This window comes from Trypanosoma cruzi, genomic scaffold, assembly GCF_000209065.1.
Source record: "Trypanosoma cruzi strain CL Brener 1047053513751 genomic scaffold, whole genome shotgun sequence".
In the NCBI taxonomy this organism is placed as follows: Eukaryota; Euglenozoa; class Kinetoplastea; order Trypanosomatida; family Trypanosomatidae; genus Trypanosoma; species Trypanosoma cruzi.
Window position 1 is genome coordinate 20,539 of NW_001849306.1, and position 18,676 is coordinate 39,214.

At 51.7% G+C, this 18,676-nt stretch overlaps 4 protein-coding genes across 4 annotated transcripts, besides 21 other annotated features; all 4 read left to right on the forward strand.

The window, feature by feature from the left end:
* Positions 1–12: part of a microsatellite that runs on past the window's edge.
* Positions 1–1,658: part of a sequence feature (heterozygous, non-Esmeraldo-like haplotype) that runs on past the window's edge.
* Positions 140–242: a sequence feature (A-rich).
* Tc00.1047053509399.90 (uncharacterized protein) lies at positions 554–5,296 on the forward strand (the record flags this gene model as incomplete). Its single annotated transcript, XM_812985.1, has 1 exon — positions 554–5,296. The coding sequence occupies one exon, from the start codon at positions 554–556 to the stop codon at positions 5,294–5,296; it is 4,743 nt and encodes a 1,580-aa protein (XP_818078.1).
* Positions 893–919: a microsatellite.
* Positions 1,659–2,567: a sequence feature (haploid, non-Esmeraldo-like haplotype).
* Positions 2,568–3,533: a sequence feature (haploid, Esmeraldo-like haplotype).
* Positions 3,534–3,570: a sequence feature (areas merged during assembly that could not be assigned to a particular haplotype. This can correspond to areas where the two haplotypes were merged or to regions with more than two copies in the genome that were merged during assembly.).
* Positions 3,571–18,676: part of a sequence feature (heterozygous, non-Esmeraldo-like haplotype) that runs on past the window's edge.
* Positions 5,397–5,436: a microsatellite.
* Positions 5,450–5,478: a microsatellite.
* Positions 5,575–5,651: a sequence feature (T-rich).
* Positions 5,840–5,875: a microsatellite.
* Positions 5,944–5,971: a microsatellite.
* Positions 6,021–6,051: a sequence feature (AT_rich).
* Positions 6,186–6,216: a microsatellite.
* On the forward strand, positions 6,367–11,085 carry Tc00.1047053509399.100 (hypothetical protein, conserved; the record flags this gene model as incomplete). The annotated part of the gene is made up of 1 exon (XM_812986.1): positions 6,367–11,085. One exon carries the CDS (start codon positions 6,367–6,369, stop codon positions 11,083–11,085), a length of 4,719 nt encoding a protein of 1,572 aa, XP_818079.1.
* Positions 8,422–8,463: a microsatellite.
* Positions 10,248–10,283: a sequence feature (G-rich).
* On the forward strand, positions 11,230–12,654 carry Tc00.1047053509399.110 (hypothetical protein, conserved; the record flags this gene model as incomplete). The annotated part of the gene is made up of 1 exon (XM_812987.1): positions 11,230–12,654. The coding sequence occupies one exon, from the start codon at positions 11,230–11,232 to the stop codon at positions 12,652–12,654; it is 1,425 nt and encodes a 474-aa protein (XP_818080.1).
* Tc00.1047053509399.120 (hypothetical protein, conserved) lies at positions 12,780–18,227 on the forward strand (the record flags this gene model as incomplete). The annotated part of the gene is made up of 1 exon (XM_812988.1): positions 12,780–18,227. One exon carries the CDS (start codon positions 12,780–12,782, stop codon positions 18,225–18,227), a length of 5,448 nt encoding a protein of 1,815 aa, XP_818081.1.
* Positions 14,967–15,099: a microsatellite.
* Positions 18,333–18,361: a microsatellite.
* Positions 18,413–18,448: a microsatellite.
* Positions 18,549–18,590: a sequence feature (AT_rich).

The window sequence follows — 18,676 nt, forward strand, 5'->3', positions numbered from 1 at the left end:
TCTCTCTCTCTCATTGTGGCATTTAAACGTGACGGAGGCAACCGTCACTGTCATTTGAATGCCTCACTGTTTCTTTCATCTTCGCACACATACGCAACTTCTGTCTGCCGTCTATTTCTTCTAATTGTTGTTGGGGACCAAACACAAATAGAAAAGAAAAAAAAAGGGAAACGGAAAGGAAGAAATCATTTAAAAAATTTGAAATTTAAGAAGAAGGAAAAAAAATAAAAAGAGAAAAAAGACTGGGGAGGAAAGGGAAGGTTCTTTGTGTGTGCCTAGTCGTTGGTATTTCTCACACAAATAAGTAAAAGGAAAAGGGTAAACGGATAACTCAACCTCCCCGCCCCCCTTCAACAGTAAGAAGGGCAGGCAGCAGGAAGTAAAGGCAGGGTGGTCTTTCCTTCCCACCCACACGCTCCTACTCTTCCTCATTCAAAGTCCCTTCAATCTCTAGGGGAGAAGATCTTATTTACTGTCTCGGTATCGTGGGCAGCGCACATTGTCGAAAAGATAGGGGTTCAGGGGTAAGAAAAGAGTGGCGGCCCCTGAAGTCATGACTACTGCTCAATCCCGTGCAGCATCGTCGGCAGCTGCGTCGTCAGCATCGTCATTGTCAGCAACAACGATGAGCAGCACCGTGTGCTGCACTTCTTGCACTCCTGACGACACGCCACTGCAGGCGATACGTTACTTCCCAACCTCCACGTCCAGAATGGATGCCGATAGCGCCGATGATATCAGGGGCCGTGGGTCCAGAAAAAACAAACAAGATGCGGAAGGGAAAAGGCAGGTGCAAGGGGATTTTTCCCATGTGAAATTGAAGTATTCCGAATCTTTTGACGCATACGAAGACGACGTTGAAGAAGACGGAAGTCACCTCCACCGCCACCGTCAGCAACAACAACAACAACAGCAGCAAAATTCTAGCGAATTCCTTTTGAGCGTTGGAACTGGCATGAGTGCGGGACGATTACAGGTGCGATGCGACAAATGTTTTCAGTCAGGAATTGGTCGTTCCAGTACGTCGAACTTCGTTGATTGGAAACAGCAGCAGGAGAATAAGAAGGAGCCACGTTGTGAGGAGCCGAAAGATCTTGTGACATCGGCATTATCATCCCAGGTGTGGAGGTATGAAGCGCCTGATTCCCACACCAACAGTCTTGAAGGAAAGGTTAGCACGTCGTTGAAGTGTGGGAGGAACGAGAGTGCCTCATTGGGAGTATGTCGGTGGAATGATCGCAGTAATCATGTTGCATGGCGGTGTTCAGATGACGGAAATAATGAAACCGTCAACAGCTGGGGAGAGAAAACATCACTACTTCTAAATTCACAGAAGAAGTCATGTGTAGCACCAACGTCCCCAAACATGCAAGGTGTGAAGATGGAACTTTGCAGCCTCCATGGCGTGTATAGAGAAAGGGAGGAAGAGCAGCAGCAGCAACATTTCCTTTTTTCCTCACACACGATGAATGATGGATTTGAAACTTCGCATGTTGACAGCGTCAAGGGGCGATGGTTACGATGGAGAAGAAAATCAAAGTCCTTCGCGGGAGCAGGTGTCCAAACCGATTCCATGGCATTGACGGAGTCAACAAGAATAAGGGAAGCTGTAGGCATTGGGTATTTGTTGGGCGATCATGCGCCGCGCATGGGCGACATGTTGCGGCTGTTTTTTGTTCCCGGAACGATTGATTTGGAGGAGCGTGAAGTGCAACGATGGATCTGCAGCGTAAATCGGACCCGTCGGCACGGTGTTCTCCTGCCCGAACTGCAGGGTATTGATGCGGGGGCACAATTTCAGGAGTTCACCCAACCAAAAACGGCTTATATGAGCGGCGAAGCAGCGGAAGTAAATTCGGGTTTCGTCTCCTCACCACCAGCCATGGCAGCTGCGGCGGAGACAAGGCGAGGGCAAATGGAGAATTTATCGGTTAGCAGTGCTGCCGCTTATGTGTATACGCGGCAGAAGGAAGTTGAGTCCATTAGTTTGGACCCTGCAAGGGTACCCGGCAGCTTTCTTGAAGATAGGGAAAAACTAGATGCATATTGGGCGAGAGATGAAAGCGGCAGAAGTAATAGTGATAATTCGGATGACCAGATGAGTGGGATGAAGCAGCACTCACGGTATTGGAGTAACGATTGGAGAAAATACTCCATGGAGGCATATGCTATGGAAATATGTTCAATGGCATCATGTAGTTCTGTGCAACAAAACATTGACAACTGTTCTGTTAGTAGTGAGAATAGGAATTATGACAACGGTACTTCTTTGGCGCCTTCGTCCTTGAGAAACAACTCTAAAAAAGATGAAGAAAAGGCATTTGGCATGCGATGTCTACATGGAGGAAACGACGGCGCTTATTATTGCAACGATCATGATTATCAAAAAGAAAAAAAAAAAGGAAAATTTATGACAAATGATAAACGACCTGCAATGGACGGTGCATCGGCTTGGGAGAGAGGAATTATGAGTGATGATGGTCGTGGCATAGGCAATGACGATAGGGATACCCGTGTAAATCAACAATGTAGAGTGAAAGTCTGTATTGCTGCTCTTAAATCACATTTTGTTATCATGGCAACTTTCATGCCGCTGGCGTTGTTTATTGGACTTTCGGTACTTACTTCCGCCATCGTTATCTCAGGCCTTCTTGTGGTGGTGGTGGCGTTGCTGCTTGGTGTACTGGTGTACCGGCATATCGTGGCACTTTACTCCTTGTGTTTTTCCAAGAACTTGTGGCCCACCATTCCATTGGGTTGCAGCAGGGGACATAATAATGAACGACGCCGTAGCCTTGACGCGTCCCCTGATGGCAGTTGGTTGCTCATGTCCCCGAGTCTTCTTGAACTCACGCATCGTTTTGGTGGACGGTGGATGTACCTCCTGACGAAACTGTTGTACATGGGAGCACTGCTTGCCGCGGCTATCTTATTTATGTCCTTTGGTTTTACGCTGACCGGTGGCGCAGCGGCAATCATTTGCACCTTGTGGGATCACTCGACGTTTGAAACCCTTTCCATGATGGAATCATCGCAGGGATGTCAACTTGGACCCAAACCTCGATTTCTGGTTCTGTTCCCATTTCTCGCCCTCGCTGTATGCTTTGCAGGCCCAACTGCCGCACGTAGCCGTTTGTGTTGGTGGGAAACAGGCATCTTTAAACTTGTTTCCCTGACCGTCTTTGGGCTTCTTTTCTTTACAATGCTTACGGTGCAATTGGTATGGACGCTTAAGCACTCACCCAGCGTGTTTGATATCCCGCTTCGCTTCATTGTGGATCACGCGTGGGGTCGCCGTGTGCCAAGTCTTTGGTGGCTGCAGGACACCGTAAGCCAGGCTGAGTTTTGGACGGAATGGCAGGTTCTGGCCTACATGGTGTTGAACCTTTCTTTAAGCGTGGCGCAGCTCTCATGGTTCTTTGGTTTTGGTGTCAGTGCCATTAAGGCAGGGACATATCACTTTTATCTTATGCCATTGCTCTGGCGACGCGGAACGGTTAGGAAAGAAAGGCCACAAGGAGAAGAAGAAGAAAGAGGACAACAATCTGTAAAACGTTTCGATCAGTGTGTTTTTGCTGCAAGTGGATTTGGAACACCATTTTATGTGGCATTTATTTTATTCACGACCCTTGCGCTGGTGTCCACCTTTTTGGCTTTTGTAGGGACGACAATGAGCTTGCCGTCCCTTGCCGCTCCATCGCCGCTGCGATTGCTATGGACGGCTGTTCCGGTCAATCTCACAGACACCGATTCCGGCAGCAGAAGAAAAATGGTGTGTGCCCTCGGTATTTTGGAAAGCTCACCCGTTGGCGTGTTACGCTTCACCGCTGTACTTAGCTTTATTGCTGGCATCGTGTTGTTTGCGTGGGTGCCATACTGTGTTTTGCATGTGAGCAGCATGCTTGCCCACTTGAATCCTGTGACGGAGCCTGAGGAACGTCAGGAACTTGCTGCGATGGCGTTTTTGCGGTCAAAACAGGCGGCGGCACGACGTAGGACGGGAGAAAGCCATTCTTTTGGCCTTGTTTCTTCTACCACTCACACCACCACTTCGTGGTCGCGACTCACGCGTTGTTGGTACCGAAACAAAGGCCGAGGTGCTCTGGGTGTTGGTTATTGCGGCAACCGTGAAAAGAATGGGCATTCTGGAGGTCAATGTGGTGCATCCGCGTCTTCGACTCCTCCTGCCGCTGCTTCTGCTGCTGCGGTAAGTGGCAGTGTTATTTTTAATTTATCGAGCCCGTTTATGTTGTACCCAGAGCAGTACCACGCGACGACACGGGCAGGTGACGGTGTCCGTGTCTTGGAGCTCTTCAAGCATTTACGGCTTATCACACTGGAAGAAAATTGGTTTTGTTACCACATAACCGAAGTGCTGCTACTCCGTCTTCCTTTTTTGGTTCTTGTGTTCATGGTATCATCATTGCTGGTTGCTGGACGGTTTGCGCGCTGCTATGAGTTTTGGGCCTTTGGGGAACCAGATTTAGAATCTGCGAGACCATCCCATAAAAGTAACGTGGTGTACGTACCTCCCTTCTGTAAAGAAGCGGCCTCAGTTCCCATTAGCGACCAGCTCTATGGGAGGCTAGTGCTTTTTGCTGCAGTAAGTGGTGGATTCTTTATGGCACCGCTTGTGTTTGCCGTGCCTGCCTTCATTTTACTGCGTTGTAGGTGGGAGCGTTGGCGTTGCATGCGGATGACCGCCTCGCTTGCACAGCTGATGCAGGTGGATGTGAGGCAGGTTCGTGACGCTGCACCCAGGCAGCCCCATGGTACGGTGGCGAGCCCCACACTGCCGCTGCTGTGGAACGGAGAAAAGGAAGCGGAAGTGATACGAAGCGAAGCAAGAGAAGTGAGCCCTGTTCCACTCGAGGTGCCAGTTGGTATGAATAAAGGCACAACGCTCACGCCAAGTGCGGCTTTGGGTGGATTGGCAGGGGCTCAGTTTTTCATGGCCACCCAGAAAAGCGTCGAAGGACTGAACGCATGGAATACGAACTGCAACGGAACGAGAAAAACAGCGGCCATGGCGTCGACAACGCGGCGGATCAGGAGGCATCGCCACCCCATGTACAATGCGCCACTTGTCCCATCGCAGTATTATCAGGCTCTGAAGAAGCGAGAAGAGGCAAAACACACGCCGTCAACAATCACCCACAAATTTTGCAGTGGGCTGTGGTGCATAGTTCAGGTTTCAGTGGAGGCATTCCCGCTGTTAGTGACACTCACGGCTTGGGTGGGAGCCTGGCGCGCGGTGGTTGCACTTGCATATCAGTACGGCATTTGGACAAACTAACCAGAGTAGTTGAGTGGGTGGGTAAAAGAGGAAAATATATATATATCGCTGCTGGAGGAATTGAAAAGGATTATATTTTTCTTTTGTATGCTCACGCAAATTTGTTTGCTTTTTTTGCCTTTTTGTTTGTTTGTTTGCTTTCGTTGTGCGTGTTTTTCTTTTCTTTTCTTTTCTTTTTTTTTTCCTTTTTACTTTCTCCGTACGGTAAGGACGTTATGTTTGGACGGCAGGGGCCCCCTTTCTTTGCTGTTGGGGGGACCTTTGAAAGAAGTTTATAAGTTGTTGTTTTTTTTTTTTTTTGTGTGTGTGTGTGTTTGTGTTTTTATTGTTGGTGGTGTTTTTATTCCTTCTTTTGCCATCGCCTCCCGAACAGACAATCGCGCACCCACTCAGACATGACGGACTGAGTGCGTGCCTTGCGGGCGTGCATAAATATGTGAACTGACATGGATCACAGACACGCCGTACACACTTGTGATGTTCACCCGTCGATGCATGTGCATTTGGAAGTGAGGCATCATTTGTACGTGCACCGGTTTGGTCTTTTTATTTTTCTTTTTCTTTTTTTTTTTTTTTTTTCCTGTTCTGGGCTCATGTAACCGCCTTTTCGCTGCACGGCTTTGCTGCAAGCTTGGCTGGTGGAACCCATTTATTTATTTATTTATTTAGTTATTTGTATTTCTGTGTTTGATTTTATGTATGTATTTGTGTGTGTGTGAAGCTGTATTTTTTATTTTTTTATTTTTATTTATATTCTTCCTTCTTTGCTCTCTGTTTGTTGACGCGGTTAATCCTTTTCTTCCATGTGTATTGGGCACGGTGTTTTTTTTTTTTTCTTTACCCCTCCTGCGTTTCCTTGCCCCCCTCGCTGTTGGGCCCTTTTGACGCTTCTCCCTCCCTCCCTCTCCCTCTCTCTCTCTTTGTTTCTGTGTGTGTAACTCCCCGCCCATCTCTACACCTCCGTCTCTTGCCGTTTATGTCGACATGCACGTTGCGAGTTAAGGGAGAAGCGAAAAGTAGAAAAAAGAGAAGAAAAGAGGAAAATTGGGAGCAAAACCGTAGGTGGGGGGATGGTTGAGAATGATCTTGGCGTGCGGGAGGCCCTCTCCGCCCCGCCCTTCGCTGCCTTTTGTGAGTTTAGAACAGATGAGCCGCCACGCCGTGGCTGCCTCGCGGCGCTGTGCGGCGGCGGCAGTGACATGTCGCAGCGACCCGCACCACCGTCGTTTGAGCAGCATTACAAAAGTCGCCATCCGCTGTTGCCGACGACAGTTGAAGCATACGGTCGATCGGCAGCGGGTGTGGTGGTGGAGCCGAGTCACCTCCGCAACCCCGTGGCACTGGAGAAGACGATGCACTTTCTTGTCCACCACTACCTCCGCGACCCGCACACACCAGCGGTGTTTCTCGCGCCCTTCGATGTATGGCGGTACTTGTGGGACCGCATGCGGCAGGTGCGGACGAATTGGGTGCCGCAGCTGCCGCCGGTGGGGACGCAGTCGCTTAGTAGCCATGACTACGCCGATGGTGTCTTGCCAGCCTCCGTACGGGAGTCGAAAAGACGGCTAAAGTGGTTGGAGTTCACCGTCACAGCACTCGCGGTTGGCGGGGCAAATTTGTGCCGCACGGTGCAGGGCTGCGGACGATACATGGCGGACAAGCAGAACTTTCTCGAGTCCATCGCCCAGTGTTTCAGTGATTTGGTCTTGTCATATCGCGCGGAGCAGCGGCTGCGAAATTCGGAGATGTTCTCCGCCATTCTTCTCTTCTACGGCCTCTCGCAGCTCACGAAGGTGGAGAATCGGGCGGGGTTTTGTCAAGTCATTGAGGTGCAGGTTGCGGCTGAGGGCCCTCCAACGCATGTATTTGAGCCTCCCTCAAGCAGTGTTGACTTTGGCAGTGTCTATCGTGAGTTAGCGTACCTGCCACAGATGGCCCGTACGCAACATGTGCGGACGGTGCTGAAGCTCATTCATAGTTGGTGCCAGCGCGAATGGTTTCGGTTTTTTCATCTCTGCCGCACCGAGCCGCTCACAGTACTGCAGCGGGCGATGGTTTTCCATTCCTTCTCTTACGCTCGTTTTAGGGCCGTGGTTGATCTCGTGACGGCGAACTCGGTTGTGTACGGCAGGGCGCGTCTTCGAGGTGAGATGACGATTGCGGACCTGGCCGATCTTTTGCTGATGGAGGAGATCCATTGTGTGGACCTGCTCGAGACGATGGGCCTTGCTGCGCAGTTAAGTGAAGACCGTACTATCCTGCGTGTCGCACGGCCGGACTCCTCACCGTACATTACGCAAGAGGCCATCTACCGCCATTTGGAAGACACCAGCGGGAAGCCACGCCTGTGCCTACCGACACTGCCGTCGTTCTTTGGGTTTACCGTCTGGCGACATGCGTTTGAGTTATTCCCCGATGCCTTTGGGGATGATCCTATCGCGACACACGGGGATCTTTCTGTCATGACATGTCCTGTGAATCTTATGCGGTTACTGGAGCCATACTGTCCTCCATACAATGATGATGTCGCCGCTCTGGAGTTGACGGACGCGGGAGATGAGTGGTTTGCTGGCGTGCAGGCAGCGCGGGAGCGAATGCTGACGTGGTATGCCTTGCACATGTCTTCACACGGTCGCAGGTATAATACAGAGGATGAAAACGATGAAGATCATGATGAAGATGACGGGGAGGATACCAGCGAAGGCAGTCTTTTTTTGAGTGACAAAAGAAAAGGGCTTTCTCAGGAGCAACTGAAAGCAGTTGTGCAGGCGATGGACCAGGAGAGCCAGTCCACGCACAGCTCTGTCTTCAATGATGATGCCGGCAGCGATCGTGAGGGGGATGATGACAACGCGGAGTCAGTGGAGGACGAACCGGAAGAAGTGATGGGAACATCAGGGGATACGGAACACGACGCTTTGGAGGAAAACGATGAGGCGGTCCGTGCCGCCAAGGCGCTGTTGACTTCACTTCATGGCGATCCCATTTACGCCAAGATAGAGAAGGAGTTGCAGGCAATGGCGAAAGATGAAGCCAGTGTGGCGACCTCAGGGGATGCACCGCTAAACACGGCAGCACCTTCCCAATACAGCAGTGATGCCAGCAGGCCCGATATCACGAATGAAAATGATGATAAGACTAATAATGATGATGATAATAATAATAATGACATGGTGACGCTGAACTTGGAGCGGGCGTCAGGACCCCAGCACACTGCTGGGCCGTGGTTGAGCCTGCCGCCGCCGGAGTTCGCTGTCTGTGTGTCGCCATTGCCGACGGATTACCCTGGCGAGATGTCACCAAATCTGCGGGCCATTGTTGAAACGCCGAAGAGCCTAACGACGGCCCCGGCTGATTTAGAGGAGGCGCCACTTCTCCAAGAGGATGTTGGCGTGAGCCGGGCAGCGGGGGCCGCGGAAAACCGTGGAGACGTGTCGCCAATACCCCCGTTACCAACAAGGAAGGCAACCGCATCCTTCCCGTCATTTCCGCCCCTTCCTGACGGCCTCCACGCCGCGTCATTTGGCGCCTTGCATGCGCCGCAGGAGATGTCGGTGAGTGAGACGGAGCAGCCAAGGGCGAAGCGGCAACGTGGGGAGGCCGTACCCAGTCGTGACGACGTATCGTCATCAAAGCCATCCGCATTCTTTTCACCGCAGCCTCCGCGAGAAGAAGGAGCGGGAAAACAAAGCCAGCCGCCACAGTCAGGGAAATCGGACGATGCGAACAGCTTTTGCTTTTCGTCTTTGGAAAATTCTCAGGTAATTCTGCCATTCGAGGAGGAGGAACGGCGGCAGCAGCAGATTGGGAATTCCGCTGCGATGCAATCGCAGCCACCACGTCATCGAGCCCGTATGGAAGTTTTGCCGCAAGAGTCGCTGCCTGAAGTTCATGGCATGCGAAAGGTGACATTCGTGACGTCACCCGCCGCCCCTTCGGAGTTACCCCAGCCTTCAACAACAAAGTCGGCAGGAAACAAACCGCGTGCGCCGTCGTACCGAGACACCGTCCGCGCATGCCTGAACCGGCAGCGGAAGGTGTCGGCGGAGCCCGACGGACTCGTGTCTTTTGTTCGGACCTCATGGCTGACTCAAAAACAGCAGCAGCCGTTGCTTTCCGCATCAACTTTGGGTGAGCCGGTCGTTTCGGTTGGCACGAATGAGCCGCGTTGGATGTATGCCTTCATGAGTTACCTGCTCGAATTCTTCACAGCCTCTTACGAAGATGCGGTGGCCTGTCGATTTCTCTCTGAGGTTCTTTGCAGCGACCCCGAGGCGCGGGCACGAGGAGTTGCTGGGTGGTTCTGTCGTGGTTTCACACCCACCATGGTGCCCTGCATGCCTCAACACTTCCCAAGTGGAGCAATGAAGTCGAGAGCGCCGATGCTGCAACTCGCCTCAACGGTAATTGTTTTTGGGAGTGGCATGCGTAACGATTGCACGGACGACGCCGGTCTTTTCTTTTGGCGCCACTCCGTTTCTCGTGCCTCGTTGCTAGGGAGTCGCCGTGCATCGGCGTCCATGCGTAATTTTGCTGCAGAGGATGCGTTCTACTCAGCATCAGCGATGTGGCCGCTCTCTCTGGGACGTTGGGTCACGGCGTTGTTGTTGCCTCAAGAAGAGGGGGCTTCTTTACTCGCAAGGGATACTTTGTACAGTGTGGAGAACAAGGACGAGGATTATGATGATGACGATGAAATTGAGGGAGGGAAGGACAGTAATCATGGGGGAGAGTTGGTTGGTCTGTGGGAGCAACTCCACTCCGTGCAAATGTCCACAGCGTCGCACCTGACACCGGCAGCAGAATGGAGTCGACAGCCCTCTTCTCAGCTTGATGCCACACAAGAAGCAGCCGCATGGTGTTATTCACGTCAACATTCGGTTGCGTTTCAGACCCAACTTGCTCTGTATGGTATTGACTACCGTGACACGCCGCTGCTTCGATGGATGTCGGGAGAAAAGGAGGGGGAAGAGAAGGAGGAGGGGGAAAGCTCCACATCAACGCAACGGCCTGTTGAGAACATCACCGCTGTAATTACGCTTGACACTTCGAACTGTGAGGAGTACGAGGAGGGACTGTGCACACTGCGGTTGTTGATACGACAGGCGGTCGAGAAGCGGACCTTTGTTCTTTCCGGCGTACTCATTTTGTTGTACACTCCCTCTGAGAAGGAAGAAATGAGACTGCAGCAGGCAGTAGAAAAGATGTTCTGGACGACATGGCAGCAATGCGCAGAGCAGACAGCTGCACCGATGAGGAGGGGGAGTAAGACGAGGGAAGAGGTGACGACGTGGCGTAGCGCGTACCAACGCACCATGCGCCGATCGGTGGGTAGTGTGAAAAAAAAGCTGCAAACGAATTCCCTTAAGTGCAACACTTGCGTGAAGCGGCCACGCAGCATCCAAAGCAACGGCAAGCACACGACGCGGAACAAGTTCAGTGGGTTTTTTACTCGTGGGGATAAAAAAGATGAAGTTCCTTCCACAGTGTGTACGGAAGAAATTTTTGCTTTTGACGCAACACCGTCTTATCCGCCAAGCCCCATCCTTGTCGTTTTACCCATTCGCACCGCGGTGGAGAACGGGACACGGGAGGATCGCGTCGGCCAGGATAAACACGCCACCAGGGATGTAACCGGTGGTGAGTTCGCGGCGAATAACGCGGAGGTGCTGCGGACGGCGCTGCTGCAAGCCATCAACAGTTTACTGCAGGGTTATGAGGCGAAGTGGAAAGAGTTCCTTCGGCAGAATGACATGGGCACGAGGGAGACGGTCTTGCGCGTGAATTAAGAGAAGAGACGAAGGGCGGAATCCAATAGAATGGGAGTAAAGGCGGAGAAATGGCCCTTTTTTGTGTAATGCACGTGTGTGTGTGGCGTGTGTGTGTGTGGCGTGTTGGCATTGAATTTACATGCACTTTGTAGATTGGTCTGCATGCCTATTTTGTGTATTACCCCTTTTTCCCTCTTTATTCTTTTCTCTCTTCTAATAGCGTTTGGAGTGATGGTGTATTTTTTAGCGAGGGATGTTGCATTGTGCCTTCTGCTTGATCAATACGGCGATCCTACTGTTGTGCGGAAGTTTGTTGAAGAAAGTTGGCGGGCGCTGCAGGAGAGTCAGCCACCATCACAGCTCCAGTACGCCCTTTGGCTCTGTCACCGTGTTGCCAAGGAGGTTCAGGCGGACGGTGCCACCACTTTATCCACATGTCACTTGAATAGTGACGACAGTCATCATGGAAAAGGGGACGACGAGGGACGATTGGCCTCGATGGCTTTGAGGATTCAAGCAGGCACGCCGCTATCAAACGCTGTAGAGCGGCTCACCGTGCAGAATGTCATTCAATGGCTTAAGAGCATGCCGCCATCGCCATCATCATTGCCACGCTTTGGAGGGAGTAACAATGAGGAAAAGCATACGGACGGTGGTGTTGTCATGCGGTGTGAGACGGTGGAGCAGCTTTGGGTGTCAAAGTGTCTTCTTAGGCTAGTGCGTCGTGCCGTTGGAATGCAACTGCGGCATGTACTGCCACCGTCGAAGTCCACAGATGTGAGGCCGGGCGAAAAACATCACGGTTGTGCCAACAATAACAACAAAAGTACCGAGGAGGAAGATATTTTTAGACATGATTTTGCCGTGCTTGTACCGGTGCATGTATGCCGCTGCATCCAAGGCCTTTCGCTGCGTCAAATCGTTGCGTTGTGTTCTGTACAGATTGCGGCTGTCCCACGGAGCGACAATAACACCACCACCACCACTACCACAAGCAGCAGCAGCAGCAGCGGCGACGAGAAAAAGAACTTCTCTCGCAGCTCCGCCTCGTCCCTGGGTCTTATCATCAACCCTGCTGTGTCACCCAGTGATAACCCGCACCGCAAAGAAAAGAACAGACGCATTGAAAACATTCAGCATGCCATGATGTCACAACACTATCAGGACATGGTGCGAACAGGTAGCCGCAGTGGTTCCACGCATGGCTCTGCCCTTCAGCAAGAGAAACAGAGGGAATCCTTTGCAAGCTTTTTGCGTGATGCCTCCATTGGGTTTGATATGCAAATTATGGCGCTCTCTGGTGGGGCAGCCGGGTACTACTTGGCGCACATGCGTGGGCTCCCCGCACAAGTATGCATCGTGTGTGGTGCCATTGGACTACTTTTCATGCTTCTTGTAGACGCCGTTCTCTTCACTTTGCGCATTGGGAGAATGGACGCGCAGACAAGAAAGGAAAAAAGTCGGCGTTGGAAGCAACTGCGAAAGCAGCACAACGGTTGCACTCAACGGAGAGAAGAATCCGAGAAGTTGACTGGCGATGGGGGTGATGACGTGGATACCGTTACGCGTGAGAAGAAAAACAACTAAGAGACATCAGAAACGCACATAAGAAGATGATGATGATGAAATGAAAACAAAAAAAGAAAAGGGAAAACATATTTTTGTTGCCGTTTATGTGCCCTCTTTGGTGAAACCCCCGAAGGGCATGTGTGATGCTTCCCCATTTTTCTGCTTTTTGTTATTTGTTGCTGCACAATCATGTGGTCGTTCTTCCTTTTTTTTTTTTCTTCTTTTCTTTTAAAGTCTGTTTAGGAGAACAAAAAGAAGAAAAGGAAAAGAATACAAATATAAAAAGAAAACGCTTAAAGAATTTGTTGTTGCTGCTTTGTTTTTGTTGTTTTTGTTCCGTGCGTGTGCTGAGGAGTGCGGGGAAAAGCACGCACGCACAGACCGATTCAATGAGTCGAGGGGTGTCGGCGCTCGTGTGCACCCAAAGGAACACACAAGGGGAGAGGGATGAGGACGTGAGAGACGGCTTGCGTTTGCAAGAAAGTGACATGCCGCAGCCGGAGCAAACGTCCTCTGCGGTTTCCTGCGATCGGTTTCTTTTGCTGCTGGAGGTTGATGTACTGGAGGCCGTCGAGGGCGCAAGGACGGATGCGGGGTATCTGCGCCATTGGCAACAAATACGTGGAGCCGGTCTGGGACCATTTTTGTTTCTGTGTGCTAGCTGCAAAATGAAGGGGAGCGACGGCCTTCAATTTGTCGTTGAGCGGCCAGTCGACATGTCATTGCCGCATCTAGTGAAGCGACTCATTAGGCAGTCGGGTGGGGGGAATCAAGACCGTCCATCGCTGCGACTGCGGTGCGTGCAGTCTATACCGCTGCGTCCAAAACAACACGAGCCGCCGCTGAGGGACGTGGTGGAAGGACCGTCACTGTTTGTGACAAAGGAGAATGTCGTGAACGCGTCGCCTGTCACTGTTCCAGCAGAGACGGACAGCAGCGGAGAAGTGGAAGAAGAGGACGGAGTAGTCAAAGATGTGGAGGAGGAAGCGTTTCTGCTCTCGTTGCTTCGACAGACGTCTGTGTGGAATGTAGCACTCCTGGAGCGCTGTGGGGTTCTGACAAGCAGCGGGGGTTCGCCATGTCCGGAATGGAGCAATTGGAGTCGTGTGGACATGGCTGTACGGGCGGTGCGGTACCTGCAGCAAGCCACATGTACACGACCGCAGCATGAAGGGGCTATTGACATCGTTGGGATGATTGTGGAGTGGGCGTCCGTAATGCATGCCGCCCTTGTGGTGCACCCACGTCCAGAAAGTCACGTGAGCCAGGCAGGAGCAGGTGCGGTTGCTGAGGAGGTTTTCTCTCGGGTGCATCCAGAGATAACGCCGGCGCAAAAATATCCCACGAAGAACGAAAAAAGCCCGGCTCCGCATGGTGACAGTTTGGTGACACCCGGACGCATGACACCTCCACGCCCACTGCTTCCATCAAGCCTTGCCTCCGTGCAATTTCCTGCTAGCGCCACGAAGAACCAAAGCGGAAGTCGGGGGAGCGGGGCCAGCGTAGAAACGGAGAAGACGATCAGGGAGGCGGTACCCCTGCAGACTCATGGCAATACCTCCACTCCGCTGGAAATGAAAAGGAGATTGACGACGGCAGTGAAGGAGCATGATATGCCGTTCATGTCTGTTTGCAGCGAAGTGCTTGAGGCGGCCTTTCAACTTCAGCAAGGCCATGTCCAATCCAAGCGATCTCATTTCAGAAACTCCGACGCCGGGGAGAGGGTGGATGGAGAAGACGGCCATTCTGCGGGTGCGGATGCCGGTGTTATCTCCGGCAGGGAATCATCGCCTGCTAGCTGCGGTGGTATGTTTGGTACGGTGGCAACGAGCCAAATGGAGCCTTCAGAGGGTTGCGGTCAGCCGCCGTGCAGCACACCTGGCAATGATGCCAGTGATGGGGGCGGCTTTCTCCCATCGCTGATTCATCGTCTAGTTTCAATACGCCACACCTCCTCGAATGGGCGTGTTGCTGGTCAACTCTCGAGGATTGCGAAGGGGGACTTTTTTCCGAGCCGCGGGATGTTAGATAAGGAAGATCTACTCCGTCAACGTCTTGGCAAAACCATCATTGTGCGTTTCTATGACCTGGACCCACAAAAGCCACAGCAACAGCACCAGCCGTGCTTAAATGAAAACAACACAGCACAATTGGGCTTGTCTGCGTCGTCGATAGCCGCTGGATTTTTTAATAACACGGGCCACCCTTGTCACTTGTTTATTACACACACCGACATCATACTGGCCAGCGTGTTTGATGACAACTACCCGCCTCAGTCGTGGGCTGCCACCAACCGGAACAATACGGCAGTCGATGCTTTTAACAGCGAAAGTCGTAGCAGTAGTAGTGGTGGTAGTTCTGCTAGTAGTGGTAGTAGTAGTAGGAGGAGGAGCATGAATAACAGTAACGGTAATAATAGTACTAATAGTGGCGGTGGTGGAAACAACAGGGGTAGGGATAATACATTGGACGATGGCGCGATTTACATGAAACATATGCTAGTGATTCCACGCGTCTCATTGATGGAAATTTGGCGACCTCTCACTGCTACAGACGCGAGTATGGCGACCGTACTGCGGCTTCAGACACGTTCCTGCCGCCGTGTTTGGCTGGCATTCCAGGAAGAGAACGAGTTACGACGGGTGTGCATGGAACTTAACAGTGGGTTGAATGCATCGTTTGGCAATCTTTTTTTGGCCAGTGCGCAGAGGAAGTGGCGTATGACCGCCCTCGCCCTCGTTGCTGGCGATGTGTTACCTTCCCCACACACGCCGTTCTATCAGCAGGTGCTACAAAACCTCCTTGTTGCCTTTGCGGATGTGGAATCCCGCCGGGAACACCGATCCACGGCCTCGTCCGAGCAGCCCTCCGCCACGGATGGCACAGAGGTCACCCCACCACTGGAGGAGGAGAAAGCCGAGGCACGTCAGGGGGCGCTGAAGACGTTATTTCACTTCTGGTGGTTATACTCCCCAATGAGAGAGTACATGCGTCAGGGCATTCCCACACGTCAATGGCGCCTATCATGTGTGAACAGTCGTTACGATCACTTTTCTTCATATCCTGCGAAGTTTGTCGTGCCGAGTTCTTTAGACGATGACGAGTTGGTTCAGTCGGCGGATCTGCGGGCTCGCGGTAGGGTGGAAGCGCTTTCTTACTACTATTTGAACACTGGGGCTGGAATTGTTCGTGCGGCGCAGCCAGCTGCCGTCAATATTTGTGCGTCCGCATCTAAAATAGACGTCCTTAAATCGTACCGGCGTGCAAGTGGCATGCGGGTGTGTACTTTTGATCTCCGCAGCCGAATACGCGCGTATGCGAACACAATTGTTGGCGGAGGCTTCCGAATCATGGAGACAGGACGGTACTGCTCTCTTGCAAACATTCATACCGTGCGAGAGGCGTATGAGGCACTTTCTGCAGCAGTGTTGGACAACAACCCAACGTTTCTTGCTGTTATGCGGGCTGCAGGTAACATGGCGACATCACGGAAAGATAATACTGCACCGGTGTCGTCGCCTGTTGGCTCATCCACGGTTGAATCACCGGAAAAGGCCGCAGCGGCTTGGATTGAACACATTCATGGTCTTCTCCGTACCGCTACGGATGCGGCACGTCTCATAGCGGGTGTTTCTGAGGAAGATGCACTTCCGCCTGCCGCCACCGGCGCCGCAGCTGGTGGCGCCCCGCTGAACTTTATGCACTCACTCGGGAGCGTGTCGGCCAATGGATTTAATTCTGCCGGCGTGAACGTTGGCGGCCTCAATGATCGTTTCATACCACGTTCTTCCACACTCTATGTCTGGAGACGTGCATTTAGGCCTATCCCATTCCGTACGGGCAACGGTAGTATTGGTGCTGCTACTGCTGGTGCACCGCGATGGTTGGAACAGCAGCAGCAGAATGTGCAATCACCCCCGTCATATACCCAACCGGATAACCGCAAAAATGCGCGGCTTGTTATTGTCAACTGCTCCGATGGCTGGGATCGCACCACGCAGGTGTGTGCACTGACGGAGCTTCTTCTTGATCCCTATTTTCGTACCGTGGAGGGATTTATTACGCTGCTGGAGAAGGAGTTTGTGTCATTTGGGCACCCCTGTCTTCTGCGTTCCTCGACGTTGGGGAGTCACAGTGATTGGAGCACCGGAGCGACCGTGACGGATGGGGGTTTTATTGACATCCATGACAGTTGCAGGATTCCTACCTCGGAGAATTGTCAAAGTTCGCCCATTATTTTACAGTTTCTGGATGCTGTCCATCAGCTGCTACGTTTGTATCCGCACTGTTTTGAGTTCACAGAAGCCTTTTTGCTGTTGATTGTGGACCTCATGCATGCAGGCATTCTTGGGACATTTGCGGTCAACTGTGAGGCCGATGTGTATCGGTGGGGTATCGAGCAACAGACCCTTTCACTCAGTCAGTTCTTTGCCGTGCTATTTGCCACGACAATTCGAACGGACAGGCATCGGCCACTGGAAGCCGCCAATGACGGTGAGAATTGTCATGATGTGCTGGAGGAGGGGGAAGAACAGGAGGAACAGGAGCCAACAGAGACTGGTTTCTTTTCATCCTCTGCCGTGCCACTGCATTGCTTCTACCAGTCATGCGGCGGTGGGACGGCGTTGGGGACTGTTGGGTGGGACTCCACTCCTGGCAGCAACCCACGCCGTATGGCGATGACATACGACGCGATCCACCACTCCGGCCTTTTAAACCCACACTTTTCCCTTGCCGATAACAAACTTTTTTTCGGTCCTCTTCTGGACGTCGTGCGGCAGCCGCAGCTGCAGTTGTGGGAACGATTCTTTTTGCGCCACAACTTTTGGTGTGAGCGGGCAGCCAAAATAAGTCAATTTAGTGAGCAGAGTGCATCCACAGTGCATGCAAGGGTCGTGGAATCGACGATGGCGATGACGATGCCTCACTCCGCGCAACCTTTGCTGGAGACGGGACCGATGCTGCACCCAGCGACGGGGGAGAGAAGACCGTGTACGAATTCCACAGTTCTCATGAAACCAACGGACCTGAGCGAGTTCTCTTCCCTTAACAAGGCGCAAGGAACTGTCACCCTTTCGTTGGTGTCCAACATGAAAAGAAAGGCAATTGGTGAGGGCATATTTACTCCGCCCGCACGACTGACACCAAATAACACGGTTTTGCCCGGGGGGCGATCAGAAGCATCCAGAAGCGGGAATCAATTTGCCCCATGCACAGTTCCTCGATCCGCCTCGCATGGGTCGCTGGCCGCCTTCTCTTCTTCCTCCTCCTCCTTTGTCGGCATGCAGCCACAAGAGCACCACCAGAAGCAGTCACCATCGTCGTTTCTCCAGCGAGGTGCTTCAGGTCCCGTCATTTCTGGGGGATACACGATGAACGGTCATTATAATTCTTTTCTCGGTGGAGGAATGACAAAGCGACAATCACCGATGAAGCCGTCGAATAACGTCGAGTTTGTTGCATCGCCTTGCGTTAGCAGCACGGAATGGACGCGGCATGCGCAGCAGAAATCGGCCTCCAGTGAACCGTCCGGAGCGCAGGTGCGAACCTACAACACACTGCTTAGTATGCTTGACCAGGCCTTTGAATAACCCATGGCTATTGCCTATGTATACGTCCCTGCATTTGTTGACTTGGCTTAGTTTTTATGGATTCTCCAGTTTAATTATTTATTGTGGTCATGTCTCATTTTGTTTTTATTATTGTTGTTATTATTATTATTATTTGGATGACCATATTCACGTACAATTCCTTGTTTGACTGCTTGAAATGTTTTTTGTTGTTGTTGTTGTTGTTGTTGTTGGTATCGTTGGTTTTTTTTTTTTATTTGGCCTTTTTCTGACTTGACGTGTGTCGTCCAATTTGGAGTGGACGGAGATGTGAAATGCCGCTGTGAATGTACAGAGAAGAGCTTTTTAAAAATATATATGTATGTATTTATTTATATATTTAAAGGGAAAAAAAAAAAAATGAAAAAAAGCATTTCAGTACATTGCGTAGTGATGTTCCATGCACCAAAGTAATTGAGTAAGGTGGAGGG